Source organism: Sphaeramia orbicularis, chromosome 16, assembly GCF_902148855.1.
Source record: "Sphaeramia orbicularis chromosome 16, fSphaOr1.1, whole genome shotgun sequence".
Lineage (NCBI taxonomy): Eukaryota > Metazoa > Chordata > Actinopteri > Kurtiformes > Apogonidae > Sphaeramia > Sphaeramia orbicularis.
Genome location: NC_043972.1, coordinates 35,302,601 through 35,326,187, shown reverse-complemented (window position 1 = coordinate 35,326,187; position 23,587 = coordinate 35,302,601). Strand labels below are relative to the sequence as shown.

The 23,587-nt window shown below is 41.7% G+C and overlaps 1 protein-coding gene across 6 annotated transcripts; it reads right to left on the bottom strand.

Moving 5' to 3' along the window:
• Positions 1–94: 94 nt before the first annotated feature.
• On the bottom strand, positions 95–23,479 carry shc1 (SHC (Src homology 2 domain containing) transforming protein 1). Of its 6 annotated transcripts, XM_030157000.1 has the most exons (14): positions 23,297–23,479; positions 17,194–17,238; positions 10,307–10,471; positions 9,984–10,054; positions 9,472–9,535; positions 8,346–8,465; positions 6,215–6,268; positions 5,808–5,859; positions 5,108–5,234; positions 4,866–5,013; positions 4,524–4,581; positions 3,925–4,041; positions 3,044–3,300; positions 95–2,899 (listed from the first exon to the last, which is right to left on the bottom strand). In XM_030157000.1, the coding sequence occupies exons 2-14, from the start codon at positions 17,203–17,205 to the stop codon at positions 2,771–2,773; spliced, it is 1,374 nt and encodes a 457-aa protein (XP_030012860.1). In that variant the 5' UTR covers positions 17,206–17,238; positions 23,297–23,479; the 3' UTR covers positions 95–2,770. The 6 variants fall into 6 exon arrangements, with proteins under 6 accessions (XP_030012860.1, XP_030012861.1, XP_030012858.1 ...); XM_030157001.1 differs by lacking the exon at positions 17,194–17,238; XM_030156998.1 differs by lacking the exons at positions 17,194–17,238; positions 23,297–23,479 and having other exon boundaries at positions 3,044–3,279; positions 10,307–15,412.
• Positions 23,480–23,587: the final 108 nt, after the last annotated feature.

Below are 23,587 nucleotides of genomic sequence, written 5' to 3'. Positions count from 1 at the left end.
AGAAAAAGATCTGAAAACTCTATTCCCAGAGGGGTATACTAAAGTTAACAGGCACAATTACCATATCAAATAAAGGACAACCCACAAAGAGAGATGAATGATATATGTATTTATATATGCAATCTATCTATTTTCAGATACAGGTGTAAACAGACATGTTTCCCTAAAAACAGAAAAGTATTAAAACATGAACATATAAAGTAAAAATCAATATCTGTGCACACTATTTAAAAGTAACCTTTGGCTTTCAAAAACAAATGAAAAATTACAACAGCATCAACAATATCACCATCACCAATGACAAACAACAAATTCCAAAGGATTTTCATGCAACAAAGGCAACTGTGATGAACAATGATAACACTTGAAAGTCACAAATGATGCAGAGGGTCAGGTGGGTCTGAGCGCACACACACACACACACACACACACACACACACACACAGCAAGCACACACAGTAAGGGCACACTGTACAGCTGTTTTTACCATATCTGACCGATGACAAACCCTGACAAACAGTTTGGAGTGTGAGTGTCTGACTGACCCAGCTGTCACTCTGTTAGATTACATCCGAGCCCACTTCGGGGTCTGAACACTAGTTGTCCGTTAAAGTTTCGGTTTAAAGATCCCTTCTCTCATTTGAAGAGTTTGGCCTCGATCTTACACTCTTTGTAAATCAATTGGCTTTAAGAGCTTCCTCAGTGCTGTGGTGTTTGGCTCTGCGTCACTCATCGAGTATGTCATTAAATACACAAGTGTAAAAACAAGAATTCAGACCAAACACTATGCTGATCGATCAAAAATCGATGTTATTTACAAATGGTCAGGATATATCCCTCCAATGGTGACATCAAGTATCTGTGACTATATGCTGAATGCAAGGATGTGCATCAGAGGAGATTGCCATCACTGAAACGGTTTGAGTTTGAGTTTGTCATTTTTGCAAGTCTTTGTTTATTTAACTGAGAGGCTTGTGTAAGTTTCTCCTGTAGTTAACTACATTTGAATTAAGTACATAAGGTGACTGCATTGAAGTGACGTGACTGCATTGAAGAAACAAGGCACGATTAAAAGGATATAAAAACAACATCATGAACTGAAGGAGGAGAGCGAGGAAAGGAGGGAACTACAGCGTAATGCGAGCTTCTCCTTCCCTAGACCCTTTAAAAAGTTTGTGAAAACAGCACATGGAGGAGCAACATTTGGCTTAACGTCTCATCATTAGCAATGCTCCAAAAACATTTATGTCCATATGTTCACTTACCCCTAAACAACTTCATTGAGAAAATGGGTTAAAGAGGGACATTATTCCCTCGCATATTTAAAAAATAAAGCAACATCACAATACAGAATCATCATGACATACATAATTTGCATCATTTTTGCAGAGGGAAATTCATTGCTTTGACTCTTAACGTTTCTCAGGGGCCACTGTTTCCATGGTTTTCCTTTACTACTTTCCTTAACATTCAGTCAGAATAATCCAGAAAAGATAAAACTCATAGATTGTCAATGCAAACGTATACTAAGGAGTCATCGAAAAAAGTAACTGGTCAAAATAATCTGGTCTATGCTTTTCAAAATATACTTAATATTATGTTTGTGGGTGACATCACTGCACAAATTACTTTCAGATCTCTTTTTTTGCAGATGCTTTTAGGCACATTAACCCAGATTCATCCCCTTTAAAACAGGCCAATTTGCATCTAAATATGCTCCCAGTGCTGTAAGCAGGTAACTGTTGGTAATTGTCATTGCTTCCTCTGTATTTAGCGACCGAGTTCATGTTCTTTGGCATGACAGGTGGTGCAGACAGAGGCATGTGGCATAAATGTGCAGGTTTTCTGTGTATGTTTACAGAGGAATTATGGAGATCCAGCTGTTTAGATCCTCCTGAATTCAAAACTTTCAATGAGTCCCAAGCAAATACAGAAAAAAATAACGGATATGACAGTCATTGGCATAGCAGTCCCAGTTTTGCATACAGGTTTTCCTCTAAACCAGGTTATCAATCCATAGGTCAAAGTTCAAAAGTCCTAAAAGGGGAGTGGTGTGGGGTAGGGTGACCCTCCTGATTGGACTGGAAGCAAACACATCGATGCATATTCACCAGGCAGAATCATTTCAACATCAGGTTGGCTGCAGAAGTGCTCCAGTGAGACTAGACGGGAGAGTTTAAATTCGAGCCTGGTCAAGTCTCTGCTCCAGCAACAGTCTAAGGAGGACAAAACATTTCCCAGAAGGAAAGCACACATGCTTTAATGTGCTGAACTCTCATCTGATGTCTCCGTTACGCCTTCATCTTCATTTATTATTCCCATGATTTCTAGTACATGATTTCAAGTTGTTAATGGGGTGTTAAATTTTTTTTTGTCATTATCGCATGGAAGATTTTCTTCTTTTAAAAAAAAAAATTGCATTTGTTTTCTGCTCCATTCTGAAATCTGCAAAGGGCTCCTCGCTGGTTCACAGTAGACTGTTGAAAAATTGCAGCAATGCATCTCCATTGTGGAGGGATAGTCTGGTGGTTGGTGGGGTTGTGACGGGGCTGCAGGTCACAGTTTAGCTTTCAGAAAATACAGGAATATGTGGCAACAGCAGCAAGTGAGTGATTTCGCAGAGAAACTGGTGTTTTTTGGCTTTCTTTGCTGTGGTGTGTGCAGATGTATTTGTGTATGTGTGTGTTAGTGTAGTGTTGAAGTGTGTATTGTAGCATATGAAGGTATTTAGTGGGTGTGTGTATATTTGGTGAATTATTTCATTGGTGTGTCAGGCCCTGCGCTCTACTGGCTGTTGCAGACACACTTCGCTACCAGCTGATACGATGGGGAGTCTGTTGTCCATGTGGTAACTGATCAGATGACTCACACTTTCAAACCGATGGTCTTTCGTGCGGACCTAGAAAACAAAACCATGATTAGAAATTAACCTAAATACCTTCAAACTGTCACAAAATGCTTTAGATACCACCACATAAGGACACTCATGCTCATCCAATTTAATCTCTTGCCCTTCTAATCTGCTCCCCCCACCCTGACTCACCACTCCTTCTGGGTCGACCAGCAGGAGGTGTTTGGGTTGACCCCCCTGCTGTCCTGTGAGGACATACTGTCCAGGTGTGGTCCCAGACTCCCGCACCAGGAAGTCTCCGTCACGGCTCAGCAGCCTCTCAGCTTCCCTGCGACTTAAGCTACCGTGGAACCAGGCCTCACACTGCAACTGCTCTACCAGAGGGGGTGCCGCTGTCACCGAGCTGAGACCACCATGTCCAGAGACTCCTAGGGCATCATCAAACGGCTCTTTAAAAAAAATAACAGTAAAACATGTTAGGACCATTGTGTGTTTTAAACCTCTGAAAGCCAGGTTTATACAATATGTAGAAAAAATTAATTCACACGAAAATGCGAAAATGATTACTTCTCTTTAAAGCATAAACTTTGAAACAAGTTAACCCAGAGGTACCAGGCAGTTGTGTGTTACACCCTGATAGCTTGTTGTGTCTTTAATGTGAAAAGCATTCTACCGTCAAACAATTATGTTACATAAAAAAGGCCTGTAATGGACAAAGGCACTCTAATTCTCTTATCTTCCTCCAAGGCTGCCTTCAGTGGGCAGCTTTGCTCTTCAATTAGTCAGTCATATGGAAGGTCCTGTACACTCCACTCTGCTGAACCTTACTCTTTCCACATAGTAAAACAAATGCATACAGTATTTGAATACAATGTGAAATAAATTAAGCCACTTTAATTAGACAGGAGAGGTAAATCTAGCTATTTATATAAACTGCATGCTCTAACTTTTTATAGTTGTTTGGTCTCTGAGTAAGCTTAACGCTCTGTCAGTTTTATCTTGCTATACAATGTTCCCAACAAAACAACTCCTAACAGACCACAGATATACCAACAAACAGATTACACACTTACTCATGTCAAATGCATCCCTATGAGCATTTCCATTGGCTGCAACTGGGGGACGGGGTTTATCTACATTGACATATGAAGGGTCATCAAAGAGTTCTCGTCCCCCCTCTTTGGCACCTACTAAGAAAACAAACGACAAAACATTAGCTGCTGTGGCACATCTCCTAATTTCCTATCAGCTGGACACATTAAATGGTATTTTAATGAGCCATGACAGGACAAAACACAACAACAAACAGGAGAGAGCTGAGAAAGTGTGTGAGTGGATACTCAGCTAGGGGGTATGTCTGGTTATCACAGAGCTTAGACATTATAAGGCCAAAGAAATGCTCTGGATTTTCTAACTGAAATGAACAATTCAAGGATACTATTATCTTTTTGCACACAAAGCAATATATGTACAAACATTACTGAAAGCCAGTAGGAGGAAAGAAAAAGTCAGCCGTGATGGTAGTTTGACCGTGAGTCAGTCACAAAATAAATACAGCTATGTCTTGGTATTTTGCAGCCAGAGAACATGCTGAATTTTTACTTTTAAAAAAGTGACAGGAAGATAGAAAGCGAGACAGAGATGCAAACAGGCAGGCAGGAACAGAGCTTACCTGGTAGAGGTGGCAGAGGCTGCTTGTGAATATCATTCTGACCTGGCTGTCCATAAGGCTGTAAACACAGAGGCATGTAAACAAATGAGTCACGGCCACATGTGAGCATAATCTCATAAATAAATGCCCTCTGTGATGGCAAGAGGTGACTACAGCCTATTAAAAGGGCTCTGAAAGGAATCTGATAATTAACATTTTAAGCAGACAAATCCCAACTGTATCACAGCTGTGAACTGTTTTTTAAGGCCAATTGAATACATCTACTGTGTATCCAGTAGGTTCCTCAGAAACATGTCATCAGTGGTGCCAGGATATGTGGTGTGTTCTCTGTACTTTTCTCACCAGCGTGGCTCCTGGGCGCGTCCTCATGTCGATCAGTCCACCAGGGGGAGGCTGTTTTCCAGGGAAATTATTATAGTACGGAACATCAGGAGGAGGAACAGCCTCATCATCTTCTTCCTCCCATGCTGAGCCGTCAAATGGAGCCATTCTGGGGACAATTGTTCATAGATACATTGTTAGGTAACAAACCTCAAGAATCTATACTCTTTGCTGATAATGTGAGTGAACATGTCCCTGTTTACCTGTCATGAGGCGTGACCAGTTTAGGAGGATTCTTTAGGTACTGTTTAAAACGCAGTTCAAAAGCCTGGCCGATGGTGCTGATGACTTCCTGGGCTAAGCCTTCTGAGCACTCCAGGATATGACAAGCTGCAGGAAAGCACACAAATGTGATTGAACGGTAAAACAAATACAGTATACAATCCACCAGGCCTGGTATGAATATGCAGACCAACAGATAGCATAATGTACCTACTCAGGTTTTTCCTCAAATTACATCAGAAATTAAAAGAACATAATAAATAAAACTGTAAACTGTATGTTTATAAATTTCATTCATTTCAACCAATCAACAATTTAATAAACCATTTTACAAACAGTGCTGTAGCTCCTCTGGGTCTGTAATGTTTCAGCTCTAGCTGCAGTGGGCGGCGTGTCCAATTCAAAGCGGAACAAAACATGAATCAGTCATTTTAAGATTTCAATGGGATTCATTTACATTTTAATAAACACAGCTTGTTTGTATTCACAAGCAGTTTGCAGTGCAATCTCATGACATATTTTACCCAGTATATTACTATGTACACACACGATTAGGTTGAATATAGAGAAACTTTGGATTTCTATATCGTAGTAAAAGTGTTGCACAACTAAATCTGGACGAAGTTGAGCATCACTAAGATGATGCCTGAATGACAGTGCAATTTTTCTGATTGTGCTTACCTCTCTGGTTGACTGGGTCTTTGGCCACATATGCTACGTATTCGGCCGTGTCCTGAGGGAGACAAGGGAAGATGGTTAGGGGAGACAAGGGGAAAAATCAATAGAAGGAAAGAGTGAAGTGCAGGTTTAGGACAGATAGAAAGAAGAAATTGATAAAGCAAAGGGTAAAGTCTTTGAGTCATAAGAGAAGTGAAAACATAGATTTGCCTGAAAGAGAGGCGACAGGAAGTAATGAGATCGAGCTCGGAAGAGAAGGAGAGCAAGCCAGCGAGGCAGCAACGGGGTAAGTGGTATTCATAGGAACAGACAATGACAGAAGATAGGAAGGAAGGATATGCAGGCTGAAGAAAGATGGAAAAAGGCCAGAGAGAGTTTTGAGCACAGAGGGAGAGGGCTGGGTGACTCACTGGGTCTCCTCCAGAGGCAAAGGAGATGGACTGCATGTGATGATTGGCGATTATCTGTGGAGAAACAGAAGGAAAGAGGCCGAGGGAAGGGAGAGAAAGAGAGCACGTGGGTGACATGAAGTATGTGGGAAGTGAGATGAAAGCATGTGGATGGAGAGACAAATGTGGAATCATTATTGAGAAAAGTGCTTTTTCCTCCAGTGAACGCCATCAGCTGTAGCAGAGATAAAAACTAAGTAGGGACAATGGATGGAACACCTTTTTAACAGTCTGCAACAAGAGCTCATGTTGAATCAATAACAACATCAACACTTGCTAATGCTCCCTGCACAATGTGTGGTCTATATCAGAGGCTGTATTTGTGAATGGGTACCATATATGCCCAGTGTAGCATGTTTCTTTGTGCTACACATTAACGTGTAGGCATTGCTCTACTGCATATCATCTCCCCAAAGAAATAAACATCATTCAGCAGCTATTAACTCATTAGAGGTCTAAGAGGAGGATCATGTTGTGCCCCATGGCGATGCAGGGATGAGGATGATAGTTAAGAGGGATTTGTGCAGCATCCAGCATAAATGAGGCAAACAAAACTGGTGGAGCTCTAAATTTATCTGGGCATTCCCTAAATGTCCTGAAAGGTTTACAAGCAGTGTGTTGATTTCCAAATTAAATAAATGTGTGGATGCACCAATGAATGTGAAATTCTGGGAAACAAAGAAATCTTCATGTAATAAAATAACTTTTAATTATTTTTTTCATGATGCTGTCTCAGAGAGCATACATTTAATCAGTGAAATGTGTTTAAAGTGATACTAAAGACTACAACATTCTCTTTGAACTGCAAACTGAGGTGTGCACATAAAAAAAATATTTCACAGTACTTACTTTACTTTTACAAAAAAAAAAAAAAATCATTCCACATTATATTACTGAAAACTTGTCACTTCCTGCTGACCACCCTGATATTGATTTAAACACAGATTTTTCAGATCACTCATGTAATTTCATGAAATTTGTGTGCACCTCCCTGCACTTAAGTGAGAGTCTGTCAAACCTCATTTTTGAGGAACTGAAGCTGTTATATTGCTGTATTTGGAACCACTGCATTCATGAATAAAAATAAGCATTTGTATGTCCTCTATAGTTGCTGCAATCTGCTTGCATGTCAGTTTAAATTGTTTAAAACCCAAAGGCACACAGTAAAATGAACCGGCTGACTGATCGAGGTGACTGCAGACTTGCTGTTATTGTCAGCCAAGTCTGATTGGTTTGAAGAGCACTTCAGGGCTTCAGTCCCTTGTGGGGAAAGACTGGTAAAGCTGCAAACTGAGTTTTATATGTGGGCCTTTAGAGGTTGGTAAAGCTGTCCAAAACCCCAAACTAGCCCTTTCAAACCAGCATATTGTGATGAATTGTGATGTTCTGTGATTCTCTGTCCTGCTGTTGACACGGATCTACTTCGGTCACTCATCCACACCTGCTCCTTCAGCCCTTCTTCATCTTCTTCTTCGAACTCCCAACCTTCATCCTCCTGTCAGCCTCTTACTGACTTTGTAGCACTTTACAGAACCATGCAGTGTGTAGAGCTGGACTCAGAAAGGAGTACTTTCACACAACACAACACATAAACACTGGATTCTGCCAATGCTGAATTTTGACTGATTTACGAGGAGGCTGATGGCAGTTGGTAAAGGCTGAGTAATATACTGTACATGTGACATTTGGCTGTATATTGGTGCATCCTGAAATAAACAGTATCTTGAGTCAGATTTAATTCATAAACACAGTTAAACAATGCCATAATTCATTAGTAAAAATAGTTTACATCCTGCCAGGTGCAAAACCTGGAAGCAAGCCTTTCTTTAAAAAAAAAAACAAAAAAAAAAAAACCTTTAAACACCTGGCTCTCTGTAAACTATAACCCTTACACAATAATAAATAATACGTGCAGAAAGTTTATTCTGAAATTGCACTCCAAATACCAAACATAGTTCTGGCTTCAACAGAGAGCTTTAACAATAAGATGCATCTCTGACTCAGTCTTTCTGGCAAGTAGATTACTCCATCTGCTAAGAGAATTTTTGAGAGATAGATGCAAGAGTAAGAATACGCTGCTTTTCAGTCTAACCTGTTTGCAGTCAGAGGCCAGCAGGTTGAGGCTGCTGGTTGAGATGGTGAGGCTGATTGTCATGCCAGCAAACTGCAGGTTACTCTTCCCCAGGATGGATGACATACAGCGAGACGAAGGCTGTGAAGAAGAGAGAAATGATCCAAGTCTAGCAAACAAACAAGGTACACTAACAGAAAACAACCGGGCATTTTTAAAACTTTAACAAAGAGGGAAAGTCCACTGAGAGCTCTCTGCATGTGCATGAATCTCTGGGCGTTTGTATGGAGACGCCTGTGTGTGGGGGAGTGGGAGAACAGCTGCAATTGTGAAAGTAATCCTGTCTCCAAGGCCAACTGTGACCAATGGGGACTAGACGGGACAGTTCACATACTGTTTGCTGCGCCAAGAGCATCATGCAGATAACACCGGCATAATTTGGTCGGCCTGTTTATCCCAATCCTCCTCCTGTTCTCCTGGCTTTCATCCATATCTGCTCTTTTATATTTGAAGTAGATTGTGAGAGCATCATCATCATCAGGGCAGGAAGCACACAGGCTCAGCCACATTAACCTCAGTCTAACCAAATCAGTGGGACTAGACCAGTGTGATCTATTCTAGTTTACATCCTAACTGTGTTTTGTCTGGGGTTCTGCACTGCCAGACATTCCTTGGTCAAACCCTGCTATGGGAGCAGGCGGCTGGATTTAGCCACCTGTTTTATAGACTGTTTGGGTGGATGTTTTTAGTTTTACAGGAATACTCTACACAGACAGTCTTTAAAAGTGGCAGACTGGCGGCTGTACCGGCTAATCTGGAGTGCTTCTTTAGCCTGACACTGGCTCCACCTCTGCAGCCTCCCTCGTGACAACAGGGAGGGAAAAACAGAGATGAAAGAGCGATTGGTAATTACCTGCAAGTAGCTGGGTAACCACAAAAGAGCACAATCAGCCTAAATCAAGATATGTGTGTACATGTGTGTTTGTCTGTGAAAAAGACAGTGTGACTGAATAGCCAATTGACCACAGAGTGGACAATCAAACTAAATCTAGCTCTTATCCAGAAAACCCATCCCACTGCTACCCACTTAAGCTGTATAAATAAATAATGCCTTGTCAGGGTGTGTGTTAGTGTGTATGGTGTGTACCTTTCTTCTGCGCTGGGCTCCTTTGGCTCCGGGTACTGCCTCACAAACCACAGAGATCGCTTCCCTAAAAGATTAAAACATGCAAGTTAGTACAGCCATAACCCTCACACCTTCCTGGATGTACAGTTCTGTGAATTAAATGAGATCTGGCTGCAGGTGATTGAATTTATTGTCCCTGGCATTTGTCCTTGCCACAGAGACAAACATCACTACGGAAACCAGAGGGAAACCACCAGGATTCCAGAACATTCTAATTTAGGGGTCTGAGACAGACATGTACGCACACACACACACGCACACACACACACGAGGATGCAGTCACATACTAAAACAGAAAGATACAGGCAGCAAAAGAGAGCAGAAGTGGGAAAGATGAACAGCTGGCAGAAAACATTATACGTGAGAGGTGAGTGGTGTGTGCAAAAGCATGTGGCCGGTTCTTCTCCAACCACATTTACAATGTTATGCGTAAATAGGAGCTAACATGAGAGAAGAACAGAGTGTAATCTCACCTGGTGACCTGAGTCCTGGTGTTGAAGTCCAGCGCTCGCATTGACTGTAGCACCTCCACGCAACCCATGTACTGCCCCGGAAACAGGAAAGCAACGCATTATTATCAGACATTTCCTTCATGAACTACAGCATGTCCCACTGGACACATGGAACAACATGAAAAACAGAGGAAGAAAGATATGGTGCCTTTGTGCTCTTTTCTGTGCCTGTTTCTAAAATCATGCAAGCAAAGCGTGGATGTATGTAAAGAAACTGACTGGAAAGACAGAGTGGTAATTATATATTTTAGCTAGCGTCGGTGTGGAGTGTGCCATTCACTTACCCGTACAGTATAGGACACACCAGCAGTGCTGACCACATTGTCAGAGTGCAGCCAGCCGCGGGTGGGCTTGTTGACAAAGGAGCCATGGCGTGTCCACTCATCCCCTCCCAGCTGCCCTCCTTCCACCCGAGCCCGCCTGGACACCCCTCCCAGCCGGTTCATGTCCTGCAGAGGAGGTCGAGGAGGAGGACAAGGCGCAGTTAGAAGGGGGACAGGGTGATGAGGTGGAGGGGAGGAGCTTGAACTACTCCTGTCATCCCCAGAGGACTCAACAGGCGCCTGAGGCTGCTGTGGCCTGCTTGAGGCCTTGAGTCCTGGGAGAAGAGTGGCAGAGACACCCAGACGAAGGGAGCCCATCCTGGGAAAGAAGGAACAGAGGGTGGTGGGGCTGTTCTCTGCTTGGTGGGGAGAAGATGGGGGCAAGATGGGTGTGAGAGACGAGGAGGAGAGAGAAGAAGGTAAACCAGGTGAGGGAGTAAGGGGCGTGGTGGGACTCGAAGGAGGGAACGATGATGGATTGGAGTTTGTTTCATCAGTAGAACTCAGTGATTCACTCCGAAAGTGGGTGTACTTGGTTTTTGGGACAAGCTCCATAATGAATCTGCAGTGTCAGTTTTTATATTCATGCAAGTTGACGCAGGCTCTAGTGATTCAATCAAAGTCTCTTTGTTTCAGTATTAAAAGTCTCTCTCTAGTAGGACACACAACCCTCTGTCTGTATCCCTCAGCACAAGAGACGCATCCATCTGTCTGGTTGTCGGTCCTCCAGTCATTACCAGGCAGCCCAAACCGGCCTCCTTTAAAAACGGTTTTCTCCACAATGAAAGCAGAATGATCGAAGGTGCAGAGGAAAGTAGGGTGTCCCAGTTAATGGTAGAATGCAGATGAAAAAAGTTTAGATTTAGTGCAACAGTGCAGAACATGTTGTCATCAGTTCACTTAGAAGTCTGCATCAATGTTTGTTGTGTTCCCAGGGACTGATGATGAAATGGTCTTAGGTCTCCATAAAATCTTCAAGTTGGTGTAGTGTTTTTGCCATAATGTAAAACAATATCTGTAAGGATCTGGTCTTGGTTTAATGGTCTCTCGGTGAGGGACAGTTTTCCAGCTTTCACCAGCACCATGGAGAATCAACACAAGTGATTGTCTCTCAACGCCCCCTCACATATGCATCTTACTGGACTGAGGGATGTGCACTTGTACATGATGTGTTTACATGTGTCAAGCAGTATAAAACTTCCCTGCCCACAATGCCTCCTGGATTATCCGTATATATGTGCGTTGGCATGTGCACATGCGTGCATGTGTGAAGTAGCTCCCCTTAGCAGCTCCATCCTGCTTGACACATACCCATAAAAATCCTATTAGCAGCCAACGAGTGGATCTCACAGGGGCTGCACGCACTAACGGGGCAGCAACACACACAACACAGCTTCAGTTGGTCAATACTACAGTGAGCACCTGCAGAGTTCAATGAAGCATAGAACTGCTAAAAAGAGAGAGGAGGCATTCTGATGTATGGCTAGTCTGCAAGTCCTGGTAGCCGCACATATTCTCACATCTTTTCTAAGGTTCCTCTTTTACTCCCTCTCTCTCTTCCTCCAAACAGTTTCATGCCCTCTCTGAATGGCCCTTACTCTCTCCCTCCCTGTGTCTCCTTCTTCTTCTTCTCTCTTCTTCCAGATCACTTCTGGCACAGGCTCCTTCCCTTTCTCTGTACTCTTTATTCCCTTCTCTCTGTCTCCTCTCTTCTCTTGGAAGTCCTCTCTTCTCCTCCACACAATGTAGTCCGCCAACCTCTGTCTCTCCAATGCTTCCGCCCTCTCCCGCGCCACCACTTCCTCTCTCCTCTTCCAAATAATCTCTCGCTCCCCCTCTCCCCCTCCCTCGTCTGCTCGCCCGTTCTCCAGGCTGTCCTGTTTAACAGTCCCTCTGTCTAATATATAAAGTATTAGTAATATGTATTTTAAGATTAAGGATAGCTAGAAGCTGGACATGGCCACCTATTTAGACACCAGTAGAAAAGAGAAAGTAAAAAGTTGGTACTTAAGACTGGCCCGGTAGTATTGGGCTATTTCCTGACTGAAGTTCCTGATATGGCTAAAACAACTGAGGCTGCCACGGTTCAAGTGTGTTCCCTAAAACTGGCCACCTCGGTTAGGGTTTTTTTCTGGAGCACCATTAGAAAGTGGTAGGTTAGAGATGTTGTCTGTGTCTGGTATAGTGACACACACTGCAGCAGCACGGTGGTGATGTAACACTAAAGAATGTAGGTCATTGGCTGATAACTACCGGTGGGCTTGTTGCTGTGATGGTAATGAGACCTGATTAGTCCAGTTTGAACTCCCAACCCAGGGTTCCCTGAATGGTGCTGGAGACTCATCAGAGTTGAACATGAACTCACTTGCCGAGCTGGAAATACTCAATCAATACTGTACTCTGCTGTTATGCTATTTGCTGTTGTTATCTCTACATGCATAACTGGTCTTACCCCAGTTATATTTCTGCCTTGTTTAATTAACAAGCCCAGATTATAGTCAGGTACCTGAGAGAAGAGCATTGACACAGCCCCATTTGATATGAACAAACCAAGAGTTTATTTTCTGGAAACACTTCCTACCTTATCTAAGGCTTATCAAGCAGCAGGTCAGTGCTCAGTTCTACTGCAAACTACTGAACATCTCATGTTCTGCATAGTCCAACCTTGAAGGCAAACAACAGTCTGTTTACATTAACAGTCTCTTGCAACCCAGAGTCCCACAAACAAAACAGTCAGCAGTAGTTTGACCTCAGTAGGTGGCAAGGCTACACCTTTAGACCTGCTCTATGCTGGCTAGCCTACACCAAAGTGCTGTTGAGGCACTAGTCATGTTTACAATCTCTTGACCTTTACTCCTTCAAAGAGAGCAAGGCTTACACACACCTTGCCTAGATCACTTACACAAGGTTGTAAATTTGGCACTGATGTTTCAGTGATGCCAAGTGAAAAAGTTCATTTTTCCACACCAACATTATAGAACTTAACTGTGTCTGAAGTACACAGCTTGTAGTGGGTGCTGAATGTATGGCAAAGGAACAGTCGCCTACACCAGTCTAGCACCACAGAGGGATTGTCTAGCAATTCTAGCTAGCCATCCATCTGGTCTTGGCCAAAAAGCACCATGAAGGATCCAGTCACACTCACGCACAGCCAGACAGGCTGTGATAATATCCAGAAAGCTGTAAAATATGGCTGGAAGATTCACAAAAGACACCTAGTATTTGGATAATCAAATAGCATGCAGAACAACTTACACCCCTAAGAAAATATTAACACTTAAAAAAGGCAACACAAATTTACATCTTAACACAAGAGAGAAAAAATACAGGTGTTTTTAATACATGGGGAGGGTGAAATACTCTGTGTGCAGCTTTAACCCTTGCCCTGCCCAAGGATGTGTCAGCGCACATAACACAGTGTCGGTCAGGTGACTGCAGAGGAGATGACCCTCTGTATGAGGTTTAATCCTGAGTCACCTACACATAGACAGTTTGAAGAACAGACTGTCACAAATGTAGCACATCTAATGATCAGTGATTAGTGACCTCAAGGCCAAGCAGCTGCACAGAGTGATATGTACAAGTGAATACAGGATGATAATCTAATTTATATAGTCATTCCTGATAATGGCACATCAGTTTGACTGATGAAGATGGTAGTTTTGGGGAGAGGGAGGGGGAGACAGGTGACCTGAAACAACCCTGATTCTCGGAGACTGCTGCGCTCCGCATAGACAAAGACCGTCTACTAAAAAAAAAGGGAAAACAATCCAGTCTTACAAAGAAACTAAGAACTGTACACAACCATGGACTAATCCAGTCAAATGATTCTTATCTACTAAATATATACAATTACCTAATGGAAAAGCACCAGTTTTTAAAAGCTAAGACAAGAGAAAAAGAACTTTACATCTTGCTCTGTCTGCAGCTGCCGCCCGTTGCTATGGCAACAGACATTAAAAAGAGATGCCTGCAGAGGATATACTATGAGAAGTCCTGACAACAGTCGAAATCTTGAGACAAAGAGATAACTGTTTTGTCAATTCACGTGGCAGCAGTTACTTGCTGCATCGAAGGCTCCACATTAGAGCTTCTTGTACACAACAGAAGGAAAAACTACAAGCTCCTAGAAAGATCAATAGGTTTCAGGAAATGATCAAAGTTTGACCAGCAACGCACCAGCCATAAAACCAAATCAATGTTGACATCCCATGTCGGCTGCATGCACTGACTCGAACTAGGGCATGTCAGATGTTATTCAAATAACAATAATCACTCTCCTAATAACAGTAGAAATAACAGTTAGACTAATCAGTTACTTCTAAAAGACAACACTAAGGTTTAGAAAACTTGCATAAAAACAACCTGAATTTTCTGTGCAGCAGCTAACAAAGATAATGACTGTATAACATCTCAAAGAGTAGATGTTATGCTTTAAGAAAATAGAAAACCATAAGTCACAAAGAGAATCAATATTTACAAAAATGAAAAAAGTAATTTAAATTGTCCTGTATAAAGTGAATCTAATCAATTTCACTGAGTTCTTTCTCTTTTTAATGAATGGCAAATTATAAATAGTTCCTTTTTTGGTTTAAAAAGCATACAGTTGATAATCCATGGTGATCTAAAGCTGGGTTCAGTATTGACATGAGAACCACATTAATGTTTAAACAGGCACAGACTGTCCGGTCATTCGTCCTCTCCTTCCTCTTTCTGGCTCTCTGTCCGTCCACTCCCTGAAAAACGTGCTTCTCCTCTGATCCGCTCTTCCGCTCGATTAATTCACAAAGTCACTGCCGGCAGCTCCTCTCCATCTATCCTCTCGTCTGTTTGGCTGCCTCCTCTTTTCTTCTCTTTCCTCCTCTGTCTCTGTCTCTCTCTCTCTCAGCAGATGGTGAAATGGCAGTACTGCCAGGATGGACAATGGCACTCCTTCATTGTGCTCCTCTTCTCCCCTCACGTCTGTCTCTCAGTTCCACTTTCCTTCCACCTCTGTTTGTTAGAGGGACGAGCACACTGTCTGTCCTCCCCTCCTCCCAGTCTGGGTGGGTGATGCTGCCTCCCATTTTCTCTGTTATCCTCTCTCTCTCTCTCTCTCTCTTTCTCTCCCTCACACACACACACGCTAGTGGCTGCTGCCTCTGCCCTCCCCACCTCCCTTCCTCCCATCCTACCTCCTTCCTGTTTCCTCCCCCTTCCCCCCTCCTCGTCTCTGCAGCCTCAGTCATTTAGCACTGTACATGTGTATGCACAGCAAGATGCTGCGCTCCTGCACTTTAATGCACACTCTAAGGGGAGATGGAGATGTGGAAGGAGGGAGGAAAGGGGGGAGGGAGAGAGGGGCATTTTTGTGTATGTATGGGGTGGGGTGGGGGAGTGGGGGGCAGCCCATGTTGGCGATTCAACGCTCCTCCCTTATTCATGTTTGGTAACCTGAGAAAGAGTCAAGGAGGGAGCACAAGCAAGGGAAGGAGGATGTAGACAGACCCTCAAGGTCTCTCTGTGAAAGAACCATGAATAAGAAAATAAATATTAACTATTTTTCTATGTGGCTACAGCTCTTTAGGATAGAAGAACAGGTTATTATCAGATAAGCACAATAACAGCTGAGTGATTTTATAGAAGTAGACATGAAGCAGAGACCCCACAGACTGGCCCAGACATTCAAGCATATCAAGCAAAGGCAGTGTTGCAGAAAGCAGAGGAAACCACCCATAAGTGTGCCACAGGAACCCAGCAGAGTGGATAACAACAAGTCCTTAAATGACACCCCAAATAGCTTCCCTGCAGTACTACATTTGACCACTGTAGTCTAGTAGTGCTCTTGCGGATGTAAAAAGCAAAGAACTGCAGAGAACTGGAGTGTCATTCAAGGTAACACTCTTCACCAACACACTGTGTGATATGAATAAAGATAGCGATTGGTGCACACAGTCCCTTCTACCAGTAGCCTATATCACACACAATTGAAACACATGACACACATGGCTTAGGGTCGACAGAGTAAGTGTCTCAAAGCAGTTAAAATAAATGTGTGCCTAAAAAACAAAGGAAATAAGGTTTGATCATAAACTGTCACATCCTTTTTTTAGAGGCATTTATCGCATCGCTGAAGAATCTGAAAGCAGTTGTTTCAAAGTTGCCAGCTGAGTGTAGTTTACAGCAACTTAAACCACAATAAATGTGAATTCATTTTGCTGTACGATTATTCATGCACTATTTCAGTTTCCAGTTTACCATGATGATGTGTCAACATTTGCATTGTGCTTGTAGGAGCGTCTGCACACTTTTGATACAAGAGGTAAATTATGCAGTAAAAATAGTTCAAGTCGGATGTAAGGTTGGTGATATGATGCATAACAGTCAATTGGTCTTGGAAGCATTGTGGTTTGTTCAGTACAGATTCTGATCTGTTGTATAAGATTTCTGCTGCATGTCACTACTGAGAAATCAATCTAAATGGGTCAGAAATAGCTCTACTTTAATTTCAATGTCTAGAATAAACCCTACACTTTAATCAACTTAGATTAGAATACTTTTGAAATGGAAATGTTTGAAGCATTTCTGCTTTAATAATACAGCCCTAAATTTACAGCAGTCACTTAAATACAAGACCACTGTTCCAAAATCCACCTCAAGTGGGCCAAAGAACTTTTTCAGGAAGGTTTATCCATTTGAACTTGTGTTTTACTTGTCAGTAATCTCAAAATACCACACTGATTTAAGTATCTGACACAGGAATTTTGAGATTACATTGTGGTACGAAGATGCCAGCCCTTTGCCACTGTGTCACTGAGTGTTTTGTTATTTTTTTTTGATTAGGTGGTTGTATCATTGGAGTGTCTTACCACATATTCCATTGGCCAACACAGGCTGTCTGTGAGTCTGTAACCCTAAAAACACCAAATTGCACATCAACGCACTGAACACACAAACACACACATGCAAAACACATGGAGCCAATCACAGCGTGCTCAGATGCCGCCCGTGCAGCTACTTGACTCCCCGCAAGCTTAGCTCTCAGGATCAGCTGTAGAGAAGGTCACAGCACCTCCTTGGTATCAACAGCCCGGTCGATCGAGCGCAGACACACAACATTGGCATAAGACTGAGACAGAGCAGGAGAAAGTAGAAGAGAGTGAGAGAAAGAATATGGAGGCTGAAATATGGAGAAATGTCTGATCCTGCGTGCATGTTGAAACACACATTGGAATGAAAGGAATTGACTGAAAGGACTGCATGTGTAGGATGTTTGTGTCTCGGCTTGCCCAATGTGAGTTAGCAACTATGTGCTTTGTTTCTGCGATGTAACAGCTCTATCTGGAAGCTGCAGCAGCTCATCAGAAGTTATTAGACGAAACAGTCGGAGACAAACTGAGACAGAGCTCTGGATCTAATGCACATGCTCCAGGGCCACATCTGCTCGTACGCTGTATGTCTGTGTGTGTTTGGGTCAGTGTGTAATCTGATTTGACCTCCCTTACTCACTCTGCCGCATATTCTAAAACCAAAAAAACCATGTAGATGAGAAGAAAAGTGTATAGACTAACCTTTTCCTTTTCGAGCAGCTGCCAGCTTGAAACAATGTCCAACATCAGTGCACATTACACATAAAAGAAAAGACAATGATGAAGATGATGACACTAAGGGCTCAGCGGGAAGGTGAACAAATGACACGGCAAAGTCTTGGACTGAACCAGGGGCGGAAAAGTGTAGACACGCTTTTACATGGAGACAGAAAAATGGCAATCAAATTTTCAAAAATTACGGGTGAGGGGGAACATTAGATTAGCTAGGCCTTCAGCCGGAGGCCTTTCTGTCAGTTTTAGAGCTCACCACACACACAGCAAACATGTGAGCTGGCTATTTCGGGTTGTGCCAGCCCCCCTCCACCACCCCCTCTAACCACACTCCCACGTCTCTATCTCCTTCCATCATTCTCTTCCTGCTGCTTCATTCTGCCTCTCTCCACTTACAACTTCCCTCTTTAACGGTCTTATTTGTCATAGACAGTCATTTCTTCTCCTAAGTTTCCCCAGTAAACTCTAGGCCTAGATTTTATCATGCCAAAACTTTTAGCCAACTACTAGAATGTGATGAACAATATGAATCTGCTACATGATCTGCTTTTCAGGTGAACTGTGTCATTAATAAATAAGTTTCCAATCATTAATTTTAAAACAGCATTTCTCATGGAGCACTACATGAGCAGTCTTTCTTTGCTGCATTATTGCAATCAAACAAATATATTTAAGTCTGCCCCTGGTCATTCTTAGGAGTTTGCCTGGTTTAGTTTAAACAGAGGCAGTTTGTGCAGGGGTTTTTTCTACTGTAAATAAGATCATGACAAAAACATCTTCAGTGATGTTTTTTCTTCAGAAAAGGAAATTCTGTCAGAAAATTACATCCATCTCATATGATTAGCTCAGACTGATGATGTGAAAATTATACATTGTTAGGGAAAGCAATTGAATTAATAGTAATAGTGCAGTAAGAAAAATGTAGACATGTTTACTTCATCAGTGGGCAGGGTCTAAATATTGGAATATGTCAAAAATTATGCAGTAATGCATTATGTTAGTCAAATAACAAAATGAGGTCAAGTTAATGTCACTGTATGCACAAAAAATATAAAAAACCAAGGCCAGCCAGTAGACTTTCAAGGCCAGCAGGCTAAAACACATTGGGGCTCAGTGAGGTCCATTGGCACATGCCATCATTAATAAAGGCATTTTAAAATTATAAGAGTGCCTTGGTTTTTTGTATTTTTTGTGCATTGACCATCCCTTCACCAAAGAGCACCTCTTTTACCATTTTTCATTACTGCCTGGAGGTCCATGAAGCATTCGTCTGGACCGTTTGTTCAAGATTAATCACTGTATACCTGAGATCATTATATTATCAATTATTAATTTGTTGGTTATGGTATGGCATAATGCCACTGACGGTAATTGCTAATCTGCAACAAGAATGAATACAACATCTGTGTGGATACATCAACTGGAAATTTTTACCCTGCCTTAAGTGACACCAAAAATGTTTAGTCTGTACTTTTGTCAAGCCATTTCCATATTTAAACTACCTTGGCTGGTTTTATTTATTTTATTTGGTTAGGTTAAACTTTATTATCCACAAAGTGAGGATTTGTCACTGTCTTTAGATCTTTAATCCTCAAAGGCCAAGAGCAGTGTGTCAGACTTCTACCTCTACTGTCTTTATTTTGTTTTTCTATAATTTTCTATTAGTCACCATCAGTTGTCTTTGAGTTAGAAGAACCAGAAGTTTCATCTGGTTCTTCTACATTGTATATTTTCTTTGCTTTAGAATAGATAATGTTACTGAAATTAAAACTAAAAAATGTGTTGTTACTGTGAACACTAAAGAAAATCACTGTTCAGTTTTCAGATGATTTTCACTTGGCAAGCTAAGGCCTTTCACTTGAATATTGTGGTATGTGTTTTTCAGAGTATTTATTTACAATTACTTAACTGACCATGTACACATCTCTGAAAACAATCATAGTGTCAACTAAACTGATGCAAAGACTCAAACATATTGATCTGCATACCTTATGGAGTCTCAGAATGACCAAATGAGACAAAAACCAAAGACACTCCACACTAATACAATTAGAGGGTCAGCAGTTATTTTAGAGTGATTCACATGTTTGGTCTCTGACTTTAGATCTTTAAAGTCCTACTGACTAAATGCTGTTACATTTTGTATCTGAACTATTGACACCCTCAATACAAAAATCTGTAACAATACCCATGGACTATTAATCTGGCTCTCTGTATCCAAGTTAATGTGAACATAAACTCATCTGCTCAAAGATGATATAACAGCTGGATGCACACGTTTAGTATTACTTCACTTACAGTTATAATTTTCAGTTACAAAAATGGGAAGAAAAATAGGAAACAATTTTAGGTCCATGTTCTGCAAACAATATCAAATTCATTGAGTAGCTGACTGAGTTTATATTTCCCAAACTGAAACCAAACACTGATTTCAACATTGAGGCTGAAGTACATCGTGTTTTATTTTCAGTTGCTTAGCGAAAACTGCTTCCAAGTCCCTGTTCCTTCAGCTGCCCAAATAGTGGCATTAATGGCATTTTCCCAAAGCCAGTGTAGAGAACACACCTTCAAATCAGACAGATGAACAAATGAAAAATGGCATTAACTGAAGCCACTGGCATCTTGATATGGCATGAGAAAATCCAGTCAAATTCAGTAATGCACAAACAGCACAGGTGTTCTTCTCACTCAACAAGGCTTTACAGTAACAGGGGTTGGTTACCATGATGATGTGTTGGAAGTGTGACGCTCTTCACAAACCACAGAGCCCACTTATGTGTTAAGGTGAAAACATAAAATAAAAGCAGCAGTGAAATGTTCCTTTGAATTACTGATGTTACACAGGGTGGTAGGTTCTAAGTACAATACAAGTTGCAGCTTGTCCAAAGACAGGCTATGAATTAAGAATGTGGACCTGGACTGACCTTACAGGAAGAGAAACATCTTGAATCTCTCATCCAGCAGAGTCTAGCTAAGAAATGTATATGAAAATGCAATTTCAGCCATCTCTAATGCAGATATTACCCATGAGAGACATTTTTTTAACTTAAGGACAGATATATACTGATGCACGTGTATAACATAATCACACCCAGTTAAAAGTGAATCAGACATAATTATCAAATCCTTAGGGTGATTAAAGCTCTGTTTAGTGTGATGAAAGTTTCTTGTTCTAACATCACACAGAATAAGAGCTCAGTCAAACTGTGGTTTATTAAGTGTACTGATCATGCAGCACTCGAGCAGTGCTGGAGGAAATGCAGCTGAGACTTAGTCCTATTGTGTAGAGGTAGAGACGGACAACCACATGCTATGACCTCGAAAACAAACTCCTACAGTTTTTGTTTCCAGAACACACTCACGACACACCAAACAGCAAAAACACAGACAAACATAGACAAACATATCCCCACACCAGCAGACAGACAAATATACACACATCAGACACAACTACGCAAACAAACACACCATCACACAGATGGACACCCACACAAAACAGCATTTTGTCCTGTTGATGCAGGCCTCAAGAGTTTGACATGTTTATAGCAGCTTAGTAAGTTACCACTGAGTTTTATCAATACCAAAGTATAAAGTATCAGAACACTAATTCAAGACCAGTATCAGAGTAAACATTCACTACGTCATTCACTAAAAATCAAAGCTTTTTTGTGTGGTACAGACATGTGTATGACTACATGCACTAGTGCACACGCCTGTCAAAGTGAAGCAACAACAATCACAAGTGCCACGCTGTGCCGTCAGTCAGGACTAAAGCATCACTGCTGATTGATACTGTCTGAGCTGAACTGGACAGATCCAATTTTAATCAAGTGGATGTGATAGAGTGGTCAGGATGCTCCTCTGTGACTGACAGTTGGTGTCTCATTCTGTGCTTCTGTTTGTGTTGTTTAGGTTCGTATATATATATATATATATATATATATATATATATATATATATATATATATATATATATATATATATATATCTGTGTCTGTGTAGTTGCACATGTGTTGCCCAGTTCGTGACATCGGTCTGAATCTACCATTTTACGGATCAGCTGTTGATTGGACCTTCTCGTCCCCTCCATCTCATCAGCGGAGATAACTTCACCATATAATATCATGTCAGCGGCTGCAGGTCTGAGCGGTGTGGCTGACCCTGATAAGACTAACGCACAGCCCTCTGCTTTCAGTCACCTCAATCATCCCCTATACCCTTCAGTCTGTTTCCATAATAGTCTGTCTGTCCTTCACTCACTCACAGTGAACTTTAACTCCGCCACACTGACCCTGTTTCAACACATCTAGATGTGTTTGGTTGATCAGTATCCATGGTGATGCCCAAGACAGAAAAAAACTACTAGTGTCCAAACCTGAGTGTACAGTGTGATAGTGTAAAGATTTGAGTGACAATGCTTTGATTGGTTGTGTGATTTCTCCTACTGACAATTTACAACTTTAAGAGATATACCTCAACTCTTAATCCACCACTTTTATGACTTTTTTTTTTTTTTTTTTTTTTTACACTTAAAAGCAATTAATTCATGGCTGCAAGTGATGATTATTGCCATTTTTAAAAATCTGATACTTTCTGGATTAATCCTTTATTTTTTATTGTTTATAAAATTCAAGCAACATGTGAAACATGCAGATCGTATAAGGCAAATGCATATTTATGTAGGCCTTTTTTGGCTTCTATCCTCTCCTGCACAATGGTGTTACCTGCATGATTTTTTTTTTTTTTACATTTTTTTCTTCTTGTTTATGATGTGCAAATAAATACAGACTAAAAGACAAAGAAATGATGAAAAGTGGAGCTGCAAATACTATACGAGTATGTGCAATGCAAAAAAAATCTACTCCTACTCCTGAATTTTGCAGTTGATCTGAGAGCTTTGAGAATGCTGCAGTATCCAACACATAAAGCCATTTTAGTAACTTTTTCCTGTTTAGAATACGTTCACTGATCAAACTAGGTTGGACTCCAAGTAGTTTTAACTCCATACAGTGACTTCAGTAGTGTTTCTGTTTTGGCTGCTGGCCTACTGGGAGGTTAGGCTCAACTACCAAACTCTATTAAGTCGTGTGATTGTGCAAACAGATTAAATATTTAGCTAATGTGAGCAAAGCCCGGTTTAATCATGAACAACACTCGTACAGTAACTCGACAAGCTAATGGAACACGCGCACACTCGACTGTACAGAAGAAAGCTACAGTCCGATACCACAAACACACTAGACTCAGAGGAACAACTCCTGTAGTTTTAATGTGTGTAATAACTGTTAAACAGTGACACATAACAGCACAGACACCAAAACCATGCCCCTTTCATAAAAAAAAGTGTAGTCAACTTTGACGAGCAACTTACCAGCTCTCCGTCTCCCTTTCCCTCGAGTTGCCCCTCGTGCCCACTGGGCTAACTAACACTCCACCAGGACAAAAAGCAGCTCCGTGCTTTTATCTGCCACGACTTACAGTTTTGATAAACTTCATAAGAGATTGCTCAAAACTTCTTCTTTCCTCTCCCTTTCCTTCCCTTCCTCCTCCCCCTCGCCTCCCCCCTCTACGGTCACGACAGAAGCCACTTCCGCGAACAAATGGCAACGTCATCTGGCGGCCGCGGATCCTGCGTGCGTGTGTGTGTGTGTGTGTGTGTGCG